Below are 20,117 nucleotides of genomic sequence, written 5' to 3'. Positions count from 1 at the left end.
TCCAGCCCTGTGGTTGTGTGATTGCAGCCACCACCATCTGCCCGCAAATACCGTCACCTTTATTAAATTATAAAACTGTAAGCTTTAAAATTTACTGTATAAAATAATCACAGGTATTAACAGCAAAGGAAAAAAAAAATTTTTTTTCTTTTTTTTTTTTCCCCAGATGCAGGAATTTGCTCAGATTTTACCCAAAATAATTAACCCTCCCTCCTGCAGGCACCAAGGCCAGGTCAGCAGGGAGGGGGCAAAGCAAAAATGGATGATACATAAAATAAAAATAAAATAAACAATCATGTCAGCGAGATTTCTTGCCTCAAAGCTTCTCCTGCTTCCAGCACAGAAATCCCTGAAGGGAAAGGCCCGATGAGGAATTATTGCTTTCTATGATAACCGGCAATACCCGGCCATGTCAGTGGCATCAGGTCACACTGGTGGCACCTGGGCAGCACCTGAGTCACACCAACAGCACCTGGGTCACACTGGAAGCACTCAGGTCACCTTGGCAGTACGCAGGTGACACCAGTGGCACCCAAGTCACACTGGCAGCAGTCAGGTCACCCTGGTGGCCCCCAGGTCCCACTGGCAGCACCTGGGTCATGCTGGCAGTACCCAGACCAGTCTGGTGGCCCCCAGGTCCCACTGGTGGCCTGGCATGGACGGCATGGCTGTGAGGGAGCAGTGATCCCCTGCCACAGTGCTGGGGCCTCAGCACCGCTGTGCAAACAGAGACAGGGGACAAAAAAAGTGCCTAAAAGTGGTAAAAGTTGGAGGAAGCCCTGAGGGCCCTGTGTCCCCCTTCCCAGCGTGCTGCCCTGGATGGCAGCAGCACAAGGACAGGCAGGGGACATGGGTGGCGGGGGAATGACACTGCTGGGTGTGGACAAGTGTCCCTCACTTGTCCTGAGCCTGCTTAAAAAGGGGGACTTAGCAGAGGAAGGGGAGGCAGAGGGATAAAGTGCACAGCTGAGCTGGGTGCTCTTCAAAGCAGAGAAAGAACCCCGAGGAGGCAAATCCTTCATTAACAGCTCTCTCCTCCCCAAAGCCACCTGAGGAGGGGCTCCAGCAGCACACACCAGGCTGACACAGCTGCAAGGATGGAGTTGAGCCCTTATCTGTAGAAGAAGGATGGGCAAAGACAGCTTCCCTGGTTGCCAAGTTCTGCCCTTGCTTTCTGCATGCCCTGGAGTAAGGCTAAGGTGAGACACGCTGCAAAGGAGACCATGGCCACCCAGGGAGCCCCTGGTGATGCTCCTGGCTGGGCTGGGGCTGCTGAGGCCTCAGAGCCTGCAGCACACCCAGGCTCTGGGGCTCAGCAGGCTGGAGGAGCAGCTCAGGCACCACCCCAAACCACCTGTGCTGCCCCAGAGAGGCCCTGCCCACGCCAAACCTCCCAAAAAAGTAACACAGTGAATCCCTGAACACCATCAGCCTGGCTCCTTCCAGAGCTGAAGTTAAACTCAGACTAAACCCTGCACTGCTGTGGGTGTCACATGCTGCTGCCGCTGTCTCCTGCATGTCCCCACGTGGGGTTTTTCACATTCCTGACAGGTCTGATCCTGAATCCAGGGCCCAAATCCCAGCCTCATCCTTCCCCCACAGAATCAGGGCCAGGTAAGAGCAGCAGCACCTGTTTGAGAGGGAGAGAGGCCCCAGACCCCCAGGGAGATGACAGCCAAGGGCCCAGCACGTGCTGGGATCAGCTCCCTCTCTCCTCCCCATCAGCACCAAGGGCACTCGGCAGCATTTGCTCCCCAGAGCAGAAGAAACTTCTGTTCTTCTCTTGGGTTCAAGTGCTGGCTGCAGGATGGCAGGGGTGTCCCCCATCCTCTGCCAGGACGGGGTGCAGAGAAGAGCCCAGCAGCCAAAGCCTTGGCTCCAGCTCAGTGTGGGCTAAGCCCAAGCCTCGTGGATGCAGCAGCAGGGGAAGAAGGGTTGGCCATCTCCCCCAGGGCTATGGGGAGGTGGGGGACAAGCTATTCCTTGATCTGGAACGACAAAGAGCCTGCCCCTCCCCAGCAGAAAAGCAGAGGTGGCCTCAAACTTGCCTCCACAAGACCAGCCCAGACCATCTTCACCTTTAACCCCAGTCCACGCTGTGCCCTCCTGCCCAGGGGACGAGCCCATGAGAGGAGTGACAACGTGCCAGGGGCAGGAGCAGCCTCCCCATCCCTGCAGCCAGGCCAGGCCAGGCCAGGCCAGGTCAGGTCACAGCATAGAGCTCCTCACGGTCGTTCTGGCAGATCTGATAGCGACACGTGAGCTTCTGGGGCCAGGCCCAGGGCTTCTTATGCTTGTCCCGAGGAGGGAGCAGGAAAGCCACGCTGCAGGCCACCAGCACGTGCCAGATGCTGTGGGTGTAGTAGTAGTTCTCATTGGTTTCCATGAAGGCGTACACGGAGATGGCAATGAAAGCCAAGGTGATCCCTGGGAGGAGGTAGAAAACCCAGCGCTTCCACGACGAGGGGTAGCAGTGCCTGCGCTTTGCTCCGTGGTGAACCTGGGGGGTCAGAATACAATCTGGGGGTTCAGCAGCCCAGCAGAGGTGGGGAAGGGGGGGAAACAGACCCCAGAGCATCTGCCAGCCTCCCAGGGTGTGGTGTTATATTTTATTTTTATGATATGCTCTCTCTCACCCCTGGAAAATGTAGGGTTTATTCCAAGCCTTGAAATACCATATATCTGCAATCCCATTGGCCCAAATCTTATTCTGCACCTGCTTTGAATCTCCCTGTTAGGCTGTGGGGGCCCTTTTCTCCCCAGGCTCTTCCTCTCTCCCCTTCTCCCTCAGGAACCATGCTGCTCCTGGGGGTGGGACCCCAATAAACCCTCACCTAATCAGCACCCTCAGAAGCTGTGCGGAGTCTCCTTGCCTGCCTGCTGCTACCAGTGAACACACAGCTTGGGGGCCCCCAGGGACCCCCCCTAAATGAACTGCTACACCAGGGTGCTTGTTATCCCTGAGGAATTTGCCCCCCCCGCTGCCTGGGCCCATCTCTCTCTGCAAAAGCCCCCCAAGAACCCACCAGAGCCCAGCACAGCTCCTGCCCAGGGCCAAGCCACAGCCAGTGTTTTGGGACAGCACTGCAGCTCCAGGTGTGAGACCCAGAACCAGGGGTTTCTCAGCTACTGCAGGGCTGGAGGGTAAATCCCTTGCCCTGCTCCCTCCACCTGGATGTTTCAGGGTTCCAAGCCATGCCTGGATGGGCTGGAGCCTTGGGTCTGCTCCACCACCACCATTCCCCACGGGGAGCAAAGGGCAGCAGGTCCTGCCTGGCTGCCCTCACTTACCCAGGCTGTAACCATGATGAGGAGGGCGAAGAGGCAGGGACCCATCATGTTCCACACCCCTCTGCGGTCCAGCTGCAGGGACATGGCAATTAACAGGGTCCCCAGGACAAAAAGGACCTGGAAAAGAGACACCACCACTACTGGCAGGAACTCCTCTGTTGAGAGAGCACAGCCAGATGTGCCAGAGGCAAGGAGAACCTCTTCTTCTGGCTTCCAAGCTCTGCATCCACACAAGAGTCAGGAAAAACACTTCAAGAAGGAGAAACCACAGAAGCCACAAACCTTTACCCCAAATCTCAGGGGAAACTTTCAGGCCCAGCCCCTGCAAGCACGCAGGCTCACAAGCCAAAGTGCTGGGACAAAACAAGCCAGGGTGGCAGTGGGTGACAAACAGGCTTTGTCACCCAGCTGTGTCATTAAAAACAGAGGTGAGAGGGCTCAGTGTGGTCACTTGTGGCTTGGCTGGGGTCTGGCAGGGCCGTGTGGGGACACCTGGCACTCACGTATTTCAGGATCTTCTTGAGGCGGGCCATGCAGAGGATGGTGACCCAGATGGACACCACGGAGCCCAGGAAGTCGCAGTACTGCAGGGTGTCATAGTCCATGATGCACAGCACGGCCACGCCCGGCTGGTCGCACGCGTGGTAGAACTGCGCCCAAAGGGGACAAAAGCAAAGGTGAGCACAGAGCCAACAGCACCACAGGGCTCTCTGGGAAGGGGAGGCAGGAGAGGGCTCAGCCCACAGGCAGGATCCCTCCTGCAGTGGCTCCTGGAAGCTCCACCAAACCACTGTGGCATTGGGGAAAGAGGGTGAGAGCAGGCACCCTGCAGCTCTGACAGGCAGCACACAGAGCTGGGGCAGGGCCAGAGGGGGAATGTCACACACATCTTTTATGAAAAATCCTTTCCTTAGGATTTTTTCTCCTGAGAAGCTGAGAGGCCTCAGGAACAAAATGTAAACAATGATTATCTGCCGCTGTGGGATGCAACAGGTGCATCTGTGATTGGTCTCATGTGGTTGTTTCTAATTAACACCAATCACAGTCAGCTGGCTTGGACTCTGTCCGAGACACAAGCCTTTGTTATCATTCTTTTTCTATTCTTAGCTAGCCTTCTGATTAAATCCTTTCTTCTATTCTTTTAGTATAGTTTTAATGTAATATATATCATAAAATAATAAATCAAGCCTTCTGAAACATGGAGTCAGATCCTCATCTCTCCCCTCATCCTCAGATCCCTGTGAACACTGTCACAGAGGGACAGCTGACAAGGGGACTGAAGCACCTCCTCTGAGAAGACAGGCTGAGAGAACTGGGGCTGTTCAGCCTGGAGAGGAGAAGGTTGCATGGAGAACTCACAGCATCTGAAGGGGGCTACAGGGAAGCTGGAGAGGGATCCTTCTCAGGAACTGGAGTGATGGGACAAGGACTAAAAAAATTGAAAGAGGGGAAATTTAGGTTGGATTTAGGGAGAAATTTTTTATTGTGAGCATGGTGAGACACTGAAAAAGGTTTCCCAGGGAGGTTTTTGATGCTCCTGGAAGTATTCAAAGCCAGGTTGGACAAGGCCATGGATAACCAAGTCTAGTGGGAGTGTCCCTGTCCATGGAACCAGGTGATTTTTAAGGTCCATTCCAACCCCTTAATATTCTTGGATACTACAAGAATATTAAGGGTTGGAATGGACTTTAACATTAATATTTAACATTCTTAGATACTACAATGTGCCCATGGAGGTGCTTGTCCAATGATCCCAGGACCTCTCCGTGGAGCTCAGGGATGGGCTGCTCCACCAAGGACTCCATTCTGGCACAGCATTCCCAGAGCTCAGGGGGAGGTGAGGGGACTCAGGGCAGTCCCTACCGTGGAGAAGAACATGGTGTAGGTGTAGACAGAGGCCTCCACCAGGTAGAAGCGATAGACAGCGACCACAATGGCGGGCAGGAACATGAGGTTGCTCAGGGTGAGCAGCAGCGTGGCCAGGTTCTGTGTGCCCACGGTCTGGGCCTTGCTGTCATCTGTGCAGCTCCAGCCGCCCCAGCCTGCGGACAGAGAGGCTGCTGTGGATCTCCAAGGCCCTGCCTTGTCCTCCCACAGCAACCAGCACGAGCTGGGGTGCCTGAGAAGGAGCAATCCCACACCCAGACATCCGTGAGCCACTTCTGCATCAGCCTCTCGTGCTCCTGCTCTCAGGGTGTCTCATTACTCTGCTGTGGGGAGCTGGGGAAGCCCAGCAGAGCCCTGTGTCCGCCCTGTGGACATTCCCCAGGTGGTCCCCATGTAGCAGAGGCCATCCTACATCCACACTGGTGCTTTCCATCCCTGCAGTAACTCAACACATGTGCTGCTTGCTGGTGGAGCATCAAGCACTCAAGGTTCAGATGCTTCATGTGATGGTATAAGTTGGGTGCAAGATCCCTGAGGAAGCCACTGGGCTCCTCTCCTACCAGCTGTCATAGCAGGGCAGACCCAAAGCCAGGTCAAGGTGCTCTGGACCTTCCCCAGCTGATTTTTGAAGATCTCCAAGGATGGAGACCTGGAACCTGTGCAAAAACAAACAGCTCTGAAGGGGAGAAAAATGTGTCTTCTTCAATTTAAGTGACAATTTCCTGCTGCAGCCAATGTCTGTGGCCTCTTGCCCTTTCCCTGTGCTCACCCTGCTGGCTCCAGGGTCCCTGTAACCTCTGGGCAGCACAAAGTGTGACTGGTCCCACTGAAGCTCCTCTTCCACTGGCTAAACAAACTCACTGCCTCAGCCCATGGTGACATCCAGGGCTGCACAGGAGTGAAAATTTCCTAAAGGACAGTGCCTGACACAACACAAAATTCTCACCCCTGACTGGATATCAAGGACTGAACTGAGGCAATCTCTAAGAACACAAATCTGCCTCTTCTTTTTTAAAATTATTTAAATTATTTTAATTAAATATTGGATGTCCATGCTCTCCTTTTGAAGAAAGGAGGTCAGCCACAGGGCAGCTGGGGTATGTGCAGGCACTCCATGGTCAAGAAGCAGAGTTAACAGTGGCATCCATCCCATTCCAGAGTGATTGGAAGCCACAGCAGCAGCTCTGCCCCGAGTGCTGGCTCTGGGCCGGGCAGAGCCCAGGGAACCTACTCTCTCTGCTTTATTTCTGGGTCATCAGTGTGCAGATGGGGCACTTTGCTCGGGGTGATTCAGCAGAAAGCTGTCCTCAGCCTGATCCTCCAGTTCCCTTAGGGTGCTCTGTGCTTCCCAGAACCTGGCAGCCCTCAGGGAAATCGGGATGCTGCCCTCCATCTCCCTGCTCACCCATCAGCAGCACTGCAGCAGGGAGGTCCTGGCTCAGGCCCAGAGCAGCAGGGAACCACATTCTGCCTTGTCCTTCTGCTGAGAACAGGTGCACAGACCCACCCAAGCACAGCAGAGCTCTCCTTCCCTCCACCACAGACTTCCCAGGCCATTAAGATAATGAGGAGCTGCCACAGATATTCCTCCTCCAGGGGCACCTCTGAGTCTCAGGCTCTTGGCAGGAGACACAGGGACTGCATCTCATCACATCCCGTACCAGGAGCCCACACAGCAAACCCTGACGGGCACAGGCACTGGCACAGGCATTTCAGGCATCCTGATCTCTCTGGAGATGCTCACCAGCACTGCTCCAAGCCCTGGGGGGCTCCAAGCTGTCCTCATCCCATTCCCCATCACCCCTGGGCGCTTCCCAGACCCTTCCTTCCCCGGGCACCGTGACACTGCCACCCAGAGCAGACCCCAGGCTCCCCCCCCCAGCCCCACGCCCTGACCTGTGCTGTGCCCGCGGGGAGGGTGGCAGAGCTTCCCAGGGGGGGCACTCACCGGCCTTGCAGCTGCAGCCGGCGTAGAGGAAGCCGTGCCTGCGCAGGAGGCTGCACTGCCCGTAGGGGCCGCAGTCGTTGAAGCAGGGGGTGAGGTAGGCGAACACCGACACTCTGCCTTCAGCACCGGCACAGCCCCTGCAAGGACAGCATGTCCCCTTGCTGCCACAGCCCTGGGGACAGCCCCCTCCCTGCTCCCCATGGCCAGGCCGTGCTCCTGCCTGGTATTCAGGGATCTGCTCCATCCCTGAGAGAGCCAGGAGCAGAGCCTGCCCCTCGCCCCCTGGGCTGCCAAACTGATGTGCAGGGGGGTGGCAGCTGTCCCCAGACCCCATGGCAGTGCCCATGACTGTCCTCAGGACCAGTGTCACCAGTGCTGTTTTGCATCATGCACTTGGCATGGTTTCCTGTGTAAGGAAACCTTACACAGGAGACCAGCAGGAAGGTAAACTGCAGGAATTCTGCACCTTAGGGACCTCCCAGGAGGGCAACAGCAGCGATTATTTCCCAATTTATCACCTCTGAATGCACCTGGGGAAGGAGAAGCTCCCCTAGGAGGCTCTGCCATCTGCAGTCTGTGTGAGCTGTGCCAGCTCAGCATCAAACGAGCTGCAGGGTGCTCACAAGGATGCAGGGCCACCAACTCCCTGCCCTCTGCAGCCAGAGGGCAATGCCAGCAGCTGAGAGGAGCCCACAGACCGGTCAGGGGGTCAGGTTTGCTCACACAAGGGCAGTGGGAGGTAGTGAGGTGACATCCAGACTCACCCCTGTGCCCTGGGGCAGAGGAGCTGCAGGGACAGGAACCAGTCATCGGTCTGTGGGTACAGGACAATCAGCGTGGCTTCTGCAGAGGACGTGCTCACACTCAGAGGGTAGCCCTGGGAGAAAGCTGAGAAAAGGAGGGTGCTGTGATGTGCCAGGGCCTGGGGAGAAGGGCCCACAGCAATCCCAGGCTGACTGACCACACAGGAATCAGCTGCCTCCTGTGGCTCTTTGCTCCCATGCTCAGGAGGCACCAGGGGCATGGAGAGCACTCCGGCTCTCAAGACTCTTTTTCTTGAGATCTCAGTTTTTTATCTCATCTCATCCCAGTTCCTGGAACATATCTGGGCAGCACAGGGCACCTGGAACAGCCTGTTGTCTTGGCTGGTCCTCCATGCACAGCTTAGCTTCTTTGCACACCAGCAATACCTTCACCATCCCCAAACCTCCTGCCAACAAGGCTGGAAGAGCCCCAGCTGGTAACCAGACCCTCTTTTGGTGGAGGCTATCTCATGGTGCCAATTCTACCACCTGCACCCCAGCACCCTGGGAATGTGCCAGCACAAAGACCCCATGAGGGTTTGTGCAAAAATTGGATTCTTTGGGACACACCATGAAGTCCTGAGTCAGTTAACAGCCTGCCAGGTCGAAAAGCAGAGCCTGGGATGACACAGCTGAGCTGGTGGCAGTGCCAGCATGTCTCCTACCTGTGCTGCAGTTCTGTGTGGCGTTGAGGGACAGCACTGGAGAAGCAGCACTCACACAGGCTGCCACGGTGGCATTGGCCAGGCTCACAGATGTCTGCAAACAGAGCAGTGCCCACGTTAGCGTGCCCCAGTGCCATCCCCCTGCAGCATCCCTTTCCCACAGTGCCCAGGGACAATAAATCCTTCAGGCCAAGTCACCCATCAATCCAGAAGGTTTCTGTTTCACTGGACCTTGTGCTGCCATTGTGTTGTGTGATGGCTGAGAGGCAAGAGACCCTCGTGGGGACCCTGCCCCAAAGCTGGGACACCCACTCATCATTTCAGCACCAGCACAGGGGAGACACAAGTCAGAGTCTGCAGAACACCAGGGCTGAGCCCTGGGCCAGCCCTCAAGAAATTTAATGGAATTTCAGAGGCCTGATTTTGGTGGTGGTGGTGGTGGTGGTGTGGTGTGGTGTCACTGAAGGAGCCTGGGGATCAGTGACTTGGACAGGAACATGCCTGGGTTCCCCTGCCCAGCCTCCTCTCCTGGTGGCAAGGTGCCAGGCTCCCATGGAGAGGATGGCACTGCAGCTGCTTTCCATTTTGTCTCCTCTGCGTCACTGCCACCACACACCACAGGCTGTGCCATTGGAATCGGAGCTGGCAGGTGGGACATGCTGCCAGCAGCTAAAAAAGGCTGGGAGTACTTTGTAACAACAACAAGAGAAACAGTCCCACCTTGCCTACAAGCCCTGGAGCCCTGCCAAGGGGACACAATGCCCTTTGTCCCCCTGCTCACCTTGTTGAGCAGCAGACTGACCACGAGGGATCCCCCGCTGTCCATGCCTGTGTTGAGGTTGAGCAGGAGCAGGGTGGGGGCCAGGGAGCTCACGGGCACGCTGGGGCCGTTCAGCAGCCGGTAGCGCACGGACACCACGTCCAGGTCCTCCCTGACCACGGGCTGGCTCTGCAGGCACGAGCTGCTGCGCTGCCCCGACGTGTTCTGGGGAGCCCCTGCTGCAGCCCCAGCAGAGCTGCCTGCTGCTCCCGGCCTGGCACCAGCCTGGCTCTGGTTCAGGCTGATGAAGTTAAGGAAGGAGCTGCTGCTTCCTGGTCTGCAAACTAGAGAGAAAAAGGAGGGGAATCAGCACAGCCAGGTCTAGCACCTCACCCAGCAGATCCAGTGCTCCAAGGGGCAGCACAAACCACGGGTTTTCAGGTGGCTCATGCCCTGCACAAACTGCAGGTTTCAGTTGATTCATGCCCTACACAAGCTGCAGATTTCAGGTGATTCATGCCCTGCACAAACTGTGGATTTCAGGTGATTCATGCCCTACACAAGCTGCAGATTTCAGGTGATTCATGCCCTGCACAAACTGTGGATTTCAGGTGGTTCGTGCCCTGCACAAGCTGCAGATTTCAGGTGGTTCATGCCCTGCACAAACCAGGCGGTTTCAGGAGGTTCATGCCCTGCACAAACTGGGGGGTTTCAGGTGGCTGATGCCCTGCATGAACTGTCCCTGAGGTGCCTGAACCTGTCCCTGAGGTGCCATCTTTGCAGGAGGACCCCCACAAGCTGGGACACTGCAGTGGTACAGTGGGTGGAAGCACTCTGGAGCTGCAGGGAAAGGGGAACAGAAGAAGGGATAACAGAGCACCATGAAGGCGCCCAGGGAGTGCTCACTCACCACAGCAGAGCTCAGCACTCAGCTGTCCCACAGGCTGCACAAAACTCTCTCCCATCTCCCCATTTGTGAGCAAACAAAGCTGAGCAGGAGGGAGAAGCTGGCCCAGTGGAGCTCTGGGCACACTGTGGCAGATGGAGCTGCATGGGACACTTGGAGTTCCACTGCTGGAGACTGTCCATTGCTCCCACAGACTCCAGTGCTACCTTCTAATAACTCCTCTGCTGCCAGTGCCAGGTCTTCCAGCACACAGGATGAGGCTCTGCTTTGAAGAGGAGGTGGCAGAAGCCCCAGCAGAAGAAAACTTCAAAAATGTACCTAATTGGTGAGCTTCCAGCAGTCAAACAGGGATTATGGTCATGTAATAGCTGCAAACGTGCCTATGACAGCCACAAGGACCTTGTGACCACCTGAGCCACATGGTGTCACTGGAAATGGTGACACCCCCTTACAACAGCTCCAGACACTTCCCCAAGTCAACCCCAAGGTGGTTTCCTGCCCGTAGCCTGCTCTTGGCCAATTCGCAGTCAATACAGCCTTAGTCTGGTGTACCACAGAAAAATATTTTCCCCACCAAATTTTAAGCCAGCCACTGCTTTCCAAACAACCTTCAGGACAATAATACTGAACTTTTCAGGTGTTTCCAAACAGGCACCTCTAGCAAATGCCTCTCTGGGGTGAACACCAGAGTTTTCAATTTTATCCCCAAAGCAAAAACTATGTTGTCCAAGAGGAGGCAACGAGCGTGATGGGGAGCATAGGCCACCACAGCCAGGCACCCAAACACCCAAGGGGGACACAGCACACACAGAGCTCCCTCTGGTCCTTCTCGTATGGCTAAAGAACATGGAATCCCACCTGTGAAAGTAGTCAGCATCTCCACCGACACGCTGGCGTTGGCAGTGCCCAGACTCTCCACCATGATCTGCAGCCACTTCTCCCAGGGGGGCGACTCCAGGGCCAGGCTGCAGTTGGTGCTCCCCGTGCAGGTGAGGCTCCTCTGGAAGGACTGGGGCAGGGTGATGGAGCCCAGCAGCACCCTCACAGTGCAGGCTCTCTGCTCGCTGGTGACGCAGCTGCTCAGCTGGAACCGCATCGCCGCCGCGTGCTTGGGAACGAAGACCCTGCAGGGGAGGGAGCAGCAGTTTGCAGGGCTTGTACTCAACACAAGCCAGGTCCCCAGGGCTTTGTGACAACAGCTAGACTGCCCTGCTTGGTGCTGTGAAAATCCTTCCCAAGGCAAACATCTGGAAGAACTAAAACTCCTGCAGTAGAATCTGTGACCACCTGGGAGGAGCTGGAGAAAGGTGCTCGTGTGCTCCCCGTGCAGACCCTAGCACTGCTGCAGGGAGCTCAGCAACAGGCTCACAGACCCCCCAGCTCCAGCCCCACGTGGGAACAACTCTGCCTTCCCCTCAGCAGCTCGTGTGGGGAATCCCACCCTGCCATGCCCTCAGTTGCCCACCCGCTGCTCCCACTCACTTGACATGCAGTGGCTTAGCAGGCGAGACAACGGTGTGAGGCATGGGCACACCAGGCTCCAGGACAGGCATATCAGTGAGTCTGAGCACAAACATATCTGCCTGGAACATATAGGGGCATGGAGTGGAGAAGCCCTGCAGGAGGGGAGAGCACAGGGGTCAGCTGTGGTTGTGATGAGACACGAGGGGCAGGGCACTGGGCAGGAGCCCCACCTTGACCTCGATCCTGCCCGCGGCCTGGGGCAGGTGGGCGGCGATGAACCAGTCCCCAGCAGCAGGGGTGGTGACGTTGACAAAGGTGGTGTTCTGCACAGCACTGCTCAGGGTGATGCTGATGTTGTAGGAGGGACGGACGGTGGCGTTGGCAGGGAAGCGGGTGCCCAAAGGGTTAATGACGGGAGGGGCTCCGTGCCGAAAGTGCCTGAGAGACAAACAGGGCAAGATCAACTGGGACACAAACTGGCCTGGGACTGGAAAGGGTGCAGGCTGGAAAACCCCACATTTTCAAGTGGAGTCATCATTTTCATCTGGGGAGGATTGGCTTCTATTAGCTTATCTGGGATTTATTTAGAGATTGGTTTAACTTGGCAGCTTATTAAGATTTACACGGTTCCGTCAAGCCTGGGAGCAAATTTCCAACACTTGCTAAGGCTAAGCCCCACCTACAGAATTCTGCTTTAAAACCATCAGCAAATTCCCCATATAGGGAAAATCATCTACAAAGAACTTTAATTTTCTAGCTAAGATCTGCATCTTGCCATTTCCTCTTTTAAGGAAGGCAAACACAGACTAAAAACACACTTTCCAAGGAAGGCCCCTATTACAGACTTCAGTACAGCAGCACTTCTGCTTTCTAGATAAGCCCAGCATTTGAAGTAGCAGGAACACACACAGCTGAGGAACGTGGGAGATATTTACCCAGTCAATTTGGCATTTAATTTGATTGCTTTTGGACTGCACTGCAACAGGTCCAGCAAGCAGACATGACAGGTGATATGTTATTACTCCTTGGAGCTTATCTGGGTTAGCCATCGTTTCTTGGATTATTGTTTAGCTGCTGCCTTGTCCCTCACGTCCCCAGGCTGCTGGAAATCTTTCTGGGCAGCAGAAAGCAGGCAGATCATCTGTGCCAGGCTGCTCAGGAGCAACTAAGAGTGCCAGTCTCCCCAGGACAGACCAGGGAGGCACAAGCCAAGCAGCTTCAGTCACTCCCAGATCTCTGTGCAATGGGTGCCACAGACCCGTGTGACTCAATGGGCACAGCTTGCTGAGGAAGCTCGGTGTCCTCCAAAGATAAAGCTCAAAATCTGCCAAGTTTTGGACTTCAAATCTTTCAACAAGTCAAGCACTGTTTTAAAAGCAGCATTTCTCTCACTGACATTAAGTTTGCAATCTCCTCATGCTCCTGTATCACACGACACCACATTCCTCTCCTATCTCTGCTCCATGCTCGGCCGCGCCCCTCACAAAGGGCTCCCAAATCTCCTCAGTGTTTCTGCACTGGGCAGTTTGCCCATCTCCAGCCACTCTGGGTCTGCTCAAGTCCCTTGTAGCCCTGCCACATTGTTTGGCACCATGTGCAGGGTCTGCCAGGCCAGGAACAGCTCTGAGCAGCACACCTGCCTCATTGTGCAGCTCTCTAATGTCCTAAGGGCTCTCTTGGGCAGCACAGCTGACAGGCAGCCCCAGAGCCGCTGGTAACATGAACACCACACACTCCTACAGGTTTAAACACAGACTCACTGCTGCTGCATGAAGAAACCACATGAGGAACTGCCCAGCCTCCACAACCAGCCCCACCATGAGTGACCAGGACGAAGGGACAAAGAAGCCCACAGGACAAGCCCTGGCACAGGGACGCAGGACATACATACACAGTGATCTCCATGCTGGTGCACTCAGGGCCCTTTCCCCGGGATGCCTGCAGGAGCCAGCGCAGCAGCACGGTGTCCTCGGGCACGTGGAAGTGGAAGAGCTTGGCGTTGCCATACCAGCTGTAGAAGGAGAGCTTCTGTGCACTCTGAGAGAAGTACTCGGACACATACAGGGAGTCTGCGAGGGAGAGAGCGCAGCAGTTGGTGGGGGAGCTGCTGGGGGCAGCCTGCAGGGCTTTACCCACCCACAGAAGCTCACAGGAGGTTTAATGTTTCTTGGAACAGTGCACTCTGTGTCCCTGATTTCTCATTCCGGTCCCATTAGATACGTGGTGATCCGTGCACCTCCAGCCAGAACCACCCACGTGCCTACTATGAAACCATCACCCTGAACCAGAGAGCACTAACAGATGCCTAAACCTCTGAGAAACGTGCCCTGAAGATAAGAGATCACCAGAGACACCAAGGGGGAGGAATAGGTCAGGAGGAAAGGCTGATGGCAGGAGGAAAGGTGATGGAACAGGCAGCAGGAGCCCTGGGCACAGCACAGAGCAGATGGGTGCAGGCAGCACGAGGTGCCCTCTGCCCCTGCAGCAGCTCATGGTGCCAAGAGCTGTGCCCTTGTCTCCTGCTAACACATGGGCTGATGTTTTACATGGGCAGAGAGTGAAAGGATGGGGGATGATTTTAAACTAAAGGAGGGGAGATTGAGATTGGATGATAGGAGGGAATTCTTCCCTGTGAGGGTGAGTAGGCACAGGTTGCCCAGAAAAGCTGTGGCTGCCCCATCCATGGAAGTGTCCAAGGCCAGGCTGGATGGAGCTCAGAGCAGCCTGGTCTGGTGGAAGGTGTGTCCCTGCCCATGTAAATGTCCCTTCCACCCCAAAGGATTCTGTGGTTATCCATTAACCCAGCTCAGGACACAAGGTGTTGCCTTCCTGTGACACACAACACAATGCAAATTCATGTGCTGCAAGTGTAACTCTTTCAGACATACCTTCTAAAGCCTGGTGATTTTCCTAGCTAGAGGAAAGGCTGCTGGGACAGTGAGAGCAGCCCCAGGGCAGGATGAAAGGGGACAACAAGAGGACAACAGCTACTCAGCCCAAGTGCCATCAGGATGAACCAGATCGTCCATCCCTCTGCCCAGCCACACACCTACAGATCACCCCCAGAGAAATCCACATTACCAAACCAGCCAGACTGCAGCTCAGGGCTGGGAAAGAAGCATCACACCAGCTGAGAAAGGGTAAACTGCACAGAGACAGCGGGACCAAGGCCATCCAAAACCAAGGTTTGTAACACTCAGCAAGAGGGCAGAAGGTTATGTCTTCATGTGTCTGTGGAGATGATGGAGCATCTTCTTGATGCTTCTTTCCTACTTTGGAATCCCCAGAGTGGGGAGAAGCTGTGGCACCTTTCAGAGGCAGATTCCACATTTATATCATAGAATAGCAGTGAGGGTGAGTTAACTTGGCCTTCCCTCAAAGCTGCACAGGGTCGTGCTACAAACACAGAGCTGTGTTATACACAACTGTAGAAGAAAGACAGCAAAGAAAGAGGAAAACAATCCTTGGGCAGGAGCAGATCCTTGGGACACAGTTCCTGCCGGGAGGAATCTAATCCCAGCAGGAATTACAATTCATTCATGCCCCAAAGGAGGACGCTGCACCCACGGCGGGGCCGGGAGACAGGAACGGTAATCATGGCTTAAACTCCTTGGCAATTTCCCAAGGCAGAGCCTGCGGGCATCCTGCGAGCCCAGGGAAAGGAGGAGACAGGAAAGCCAGAAATTCCAGCCACACGAGGCAGCTGGAGGATCTGCTCCGGGAGGAAGAGCGTGGCTCTGACCTTGCCGCAGGGGCTGCCCCGGGGGACAGAGCTGGCAGCACCTCCATGCACAGAGCCAGGAAAGGCCACAGGGAAAAGTGAGCCTTGAGCAGGGCAGCCAAGAGAGCACAGCCCCTGGGCAGAGCTGGGGTCACACTGCTCTCCAGCCAGCAAGGAGCAGACACCACAAAAGGGGCTTTTCAAACCAAATCTGCCTGGCTGAAACGCCAGCACAGTGCGTGGGTACTGCGGACAAGAGCTGGCTGTGATCCCTGTGAGCCCAGGGACATTTCCCTCACTGGGGCTATGGAAAGGAGCAGGCTTTCATCAGTGTGTCTGTACCCTCAGCACACTCCACACACTCTTGGCACACTTGTTTCTGGCAGCCCATGGGGACATTTGGGCACAAGAGGAGGGCAGGCAGGGACACAAAGTGTGATTAGAGCTGGGAGAGCCTCAATCCTTCTCCACACAAAAGGTTGTCCCATCAGACAACCTCCTACCTGCCCCAAGCCCACCAGCTGTCAGCCACGGCCACCACCCATCCTGCACATCCTCACCAAGCCAAAGCTGCCTTTGTGTGGGTTTGGGGGAGGACAGGGCAGGCCAACTGCAAAATTAAAACCTCCAGCAATCAGCATGCTCTTTATTAAGGACTGGTCGATTACGTGGAGCGAGCTCAGGAGCATTACCAGGTCAGAGCAGGCAGCCCTGCCCTGCCCACGCACTGCCTGTCACCAGGTGAGCACCAGCTGGGGCTGTGGGCAAAGTCCACTGACAAACAGCTGCTTGTGGTGACAAGGGCTGAGCCCCTGCTCACAGCCTGTGCTGGGCACCCGGAGCCTGGTATGTGCCTTCCTCCACCCAGGGTGACAAGGAAATACCACAGATAAGCGGGACATCAGCACAGGAAAGCCTGAAAGACAGGTCTCTGCAGCCCAGTGTGTGCTCTGGCAGCCCAGTGTGTGCTCTGGCAGCCCATTTGCATCAAGAGAGAGCTCTCTGGCATGTGCTGTGCTCTCTTTGTGTCCATCCCCGTCTATTCAGTCTGCTGGATGCCAGCGTGGCAACACCTGGAAAGTCCCACTTGACAGTTCCATGATGTGAAACAAGCTTTAAACTGAGCAAGAGACCCTTCCAGTGGATGCTGTTTCCCATCCTCTTCCATACAGATCTCCCATAAGCAGATTTCAAAGGTACTGTGCAAAAACCAGAGGTGTTTTAAGACAAGGAACAGAACGTGGTAGAATCCCCAATGCACAGAGGAGACACATTATTTCAATTTCAGAGTAAAGAGTCACCTGCCACAGCTTGGGTTTGTTTGTCTAAAGATGATCTCATGGTAGTTTTAGGACATAATGCCTTGACTGTGGGTTTCACAGGCGTCCCATCAAAGGGATGGAGCCCTAATTTCAAAGCAGACACCGTCTAGAGCTACAGAGTTGATGAGCCTGACTCCAGAAAGACTGGGCTACGTTGCAGGATGTTTTCCCATTTACAATGTAACAGCAATCCCGTTCCTTTATCCCGGCTCTAAAATCCACCTGCAAATGTTGCAGAGCAAGAGCCCCCTCGCTCCCCGGGGAAGCGGATGATCTCGGCCAGCTCCCAGCCGAATCCCCACGGAGCTTTTCCCTACAGAGCCATTCCCACAGGCGGCGGGACGGCGCCGGGACAGAGCCGGCCCCACACCTGAGGCGCAGGGAGCTCTCCAGGCTGGAACCCAGCGAGCAGGATGCCAGAGCAGGGTGGGCCTGGGGCACGGGGCCACGTCCCCGCGGCTGCCGGAGCCTCACGCTCTGCGGACCGTGAGAAAGCGATAAGCACCATCACAGGACAGCCACGGGCACAGCGAGCCCACCTCCGAGCAGGTGAACAACCTCAGCTCCCCGAACATCTCCACCCCACAGCAGCTCAATCCCCGCGTACCCCCAGACCCACCGCTGTCCCAAAAGCCCCGCTCCCATCCATCCGTCCGCATGCACTGGAAGTAAAGTAACCTGAAAACAAGGCAAACCCAAGGAGAACAAGCGCTGCGAACACAGCAGAGCCCTCTGCGAGTGGCCTGACCTGCCGCTGCTCCGCAGGGCCGGCACAGGCGCTGCTCCCCGGGGATGCTCCGGAGCCCCCGGCTCCCTCGGGAGAGCACGAACCGCCCCAAAGCCACCGCACATCCCCCCCGGCAGCAGCTGCGACACCCGGGGCAGCTCCCGGGGCTCCCCTCGACATCACCCTCCGCTGTCCCAGCGCCGCTCTGCCCCCCGAGACCCCGCGGATCGCCGCTCTCCGCCCCGCCGGGACTCACCGGGGCCGGCGCGGCCGGCGGGCAGCGCCAGGAGCTGCAGCAGCAGCAGCAGCGGCGGCAGGGGCGGCCCGGCTGCCCCGGCCATGGCCGCCCGCCCGCCCGCCGCTGCCCCGGCCCCGCCGCCCGCCCGCCCCCCCGCAGCGCCGCCGCCGCCGCCGCCGCCGCTTCCGCCGCCCGCCCCGGCCCGCCCCGGGCCCGCCCCCCGCCGCACCGGAGCGACGGAGCGGGGCTGGGCTGGGCTGAGCTGGGCTGGGCTGCCCGCGGGGCCGCCGCTGCTGCCGGGGCCGCCCGCACCGCCCCGTTCCGCCCCGCTCCGCCCCGCTCCGCTCCGTTCCATCCTGCGAGCCCCGGGATGCGCCCGGCCGGTCGCAGCATCCCGGGCACGGCGCCGGTGCCGCTCCCGGCTGTGCTGCTCAGCGCCGGGGAGGCCGGGGAAGGCGGTAGTTGGGCACTTGGAGATCAGTTGGAGCTGGAATCACAAACATGCACATGGCTCGGTGATAACCGGACAGCCCCCACCGTGCCCCCGCTCAGACGGGAATCACGGAGGAGGCTCAGCCCTGCAGCTGATGGGTGATTTAATGTTCGTTCCGGAAAAGTCCATTGCCTTCTCTGCTCTCACGGATCTGCCATGCTCACAGCACTCACGGGAGATGTGGCTTTCATAGGCACGGTCAAGTCATTCTCTGATTTTCCAGCTGATTTCAGAAGAGACAAGGATTTTCCTTTACCTGTATTTTCCTTGGGATACCTCTGATGTATTCCCAGCAGAAATAATGCAGCCTGGGACAGTCTCTGAGTCCTTGCTCAGGCAAAAATCCCACCGCTCCCTTATGAGTCAAGTCCTCCTTAGCTGAGGACTTCAGACCTGTTTCCAGTCAACCACAAGCTCCCTGGAGGTAGAGTTTCTACTTCTGGAGCTCAAAGTCTTTGCTGCTTGCTATCACAAGACTTTACTCTTTGTAATAAATTCTTGGGATGTGGGAAGGAAGTCCCCTGGGGAAGTGCCTGTCATTTTCCAGGAGCTCTGACATCACCAAAATCCCAGTCAGAGCAGGCTGTGTGCTCAAAGCTGGCAATGTCCTCACCTGATTTAGGAGAAGACTTCCCTGAAGTCAGCCCACAAGCTGAGCACATACAGCTCAAGGGATGGGAAAAGACAATTCTGCTAATTTCCAGCTTCAATTTGCTCACTGCTTGTTCATTTCCCCTTGCCCCTGTGTGATACTATCCTTGAATTTTCAGAGCTCTCCTTCTAACTGGAAAACAAATAAACCCTTCTGTCCCCATTCTACATTAATTTAGCCTTCAACTCCACTTTTAAAGATATCAGCTCATCTCCAATCAGTCCTTATGAATTACTTTCTTGAAATGCCATTTCTAGTTATTTTCCTCTTAAAAGAGAGAAAAAAAAAGTCAAAGACCTGAGCATAAATTAAGCTTATCTAACACAATGCAGAGCCAGATCCAGAATGTGCTACAATATCCATTTTTTTTCACAGCTTGGGTCCCTTGGAGTTGCTTGTTCCCAAGAGAAGCATTCCAGTGTTCCCTGTAACTGTGTGGATGGATGCTGGGATGGATGCCACCTCCGGAGTGACAGCTGCTCCAAACACATGGAGACATGCAAATGTTGTCATTGGCTCAGGGACTGTCTGGGCTGCTCCTTTTCCCTTTGCAGCCTTGCAGCCTCAAAGGGGTGAGTTTGGGCCAGGGAGGGTCTCCTTTGGCTGCAGGGCTGGAGCTGAAGCTGGAGAAGCTGAAGCTTCCTCCACCTGCCCACTCAGTGCATCACAAAGACCTGCAGCCAGGCAGGAGGAACAGCTGCAGTGGCATCTGCCCCATCCTGTGTGGCACCAGGATTCAGAAAATCACTCAGGGAGTTCTGTCAGTGCTGCAGCCTCAGGGACCGTGGCTGTGCTGGGGCCAGGGCTTCTGTCTGAGTCAGTGACACTCTGGAAGTGGTGTCGGTGTCCCTGTGATGGTCAGGGCTCACCACTTCTGCTTCCTGCTCTGTGCTCCATGAGTCCTGAACACAGAGCCCTTCACATCAGGAACTCAGACAAAAGAGGAAGACTCTGTTCTGGAGAGTGTGTTTCCTACAGTGTTTCAAACAGGCCTGTGGAGAAGTCTGGATTAGATACTGGAAGTATCCCTCTTTGAGGCAACAACCTGGGAAAATAAATAATGGTGGCCTGTGCAAATTGGATTTATGGAGCTTTAACAGTGCTGACCCATGAATTTTGATAAATACATTTCTACTATTAATAAAGGCACTGAGCTGCTCAGCTATTGAGGGATGTCTAAAAGCTTTCTGGATGAGCAGCTGCAATGCACATTTTGCTGTATTGCTTTCCATAAATCCA

General features: G+C 55.8%; 1 protein-coding gene across 1 annotated transcript; it reads right to left on the bottom strand.

Moving 5' to 3' along the window:
* Nucleotides 1-38: 38 nt before the first annotated feature.
* Nucleotides 39-17,836, bottom strand: PGAP6 (post-GPI attachment to proteins 6). Its single transcript, XM_059484105.1, has 13 exons — nucleotides 17,752-17,836; nucleotides 13,617-13,794; nucleotides 11,956-12,163; nucleotides 11,744-11,877; nucleotides 11,120-11,385; nucleotides 9,376-9,698; nucleotides 8,595-8,688; nucleotides 7,891-8,014; nucleotides 7,127-7,263; nucleotides 5,155-5,333; nucleotides 3,795-3,941; nucleotides 3,292-3,408; nucleotides 39-2,500 (listed from the first exon to the last, which is right to left on the bottom strand). The coding sequence occupies exons 1-13, from the start codon at nucleotides 17,834-17,836 to the stop codon at nucleotides 2,204-2,206; spliced, it is 2,289 nt and encodes a 762-aa protein (XP_059340088.1). The 3' UTR covers nucleotides 39-2,203.
* Between the last annotated feature and the right edge of the window lie 2,281 nt (nucleotides 17,837-20,117).

Source organism: Ammospiza nelsoni, chromosome 17, assembly GCF_027579445.1.
Source record: "Ammospiza nelsoni isolate bAmmNel1 chromosome 17, bAmmNel1.pri, whole genome shotgun sequence".
Taxonomy (NCBI): domain Eukaryota; kingdom Metazoa; phylum Chordata; class Aves; order Passeriformes; family Passerellidae; genus Ammospiza; species Ammospiza nelsoni.
This window is presented reverse-complemented; position numbering and strand designations above follow the sequence as displayed.

Bases quoted from the DNA above. Each gene is read 5' to 3' on its own strand.
- PGAP6 (XM_059484105.1), bottom strand. From the start codon at position 17,836: ATGGCCGGGGCAGCCGGGCCGCCCCTGCCGCCGCTGCTGCTGCTGCTG. The intron at 13,795-17,751 runs GTGAGTCCCGGC...TCTCCCTCGCAG, and splicing joins CGCCGGCCGCGCCGGCCCCG to ACTCCCTGTATGTGTCCGAG. The intron at 11,386-11,743 runs GTGAGTGGGAGC...CCTCCCCTGCAG, and splicing joins GCTAAGCCACTGCATGTCAA to GGTCTTCGTTCCCAAGCACG.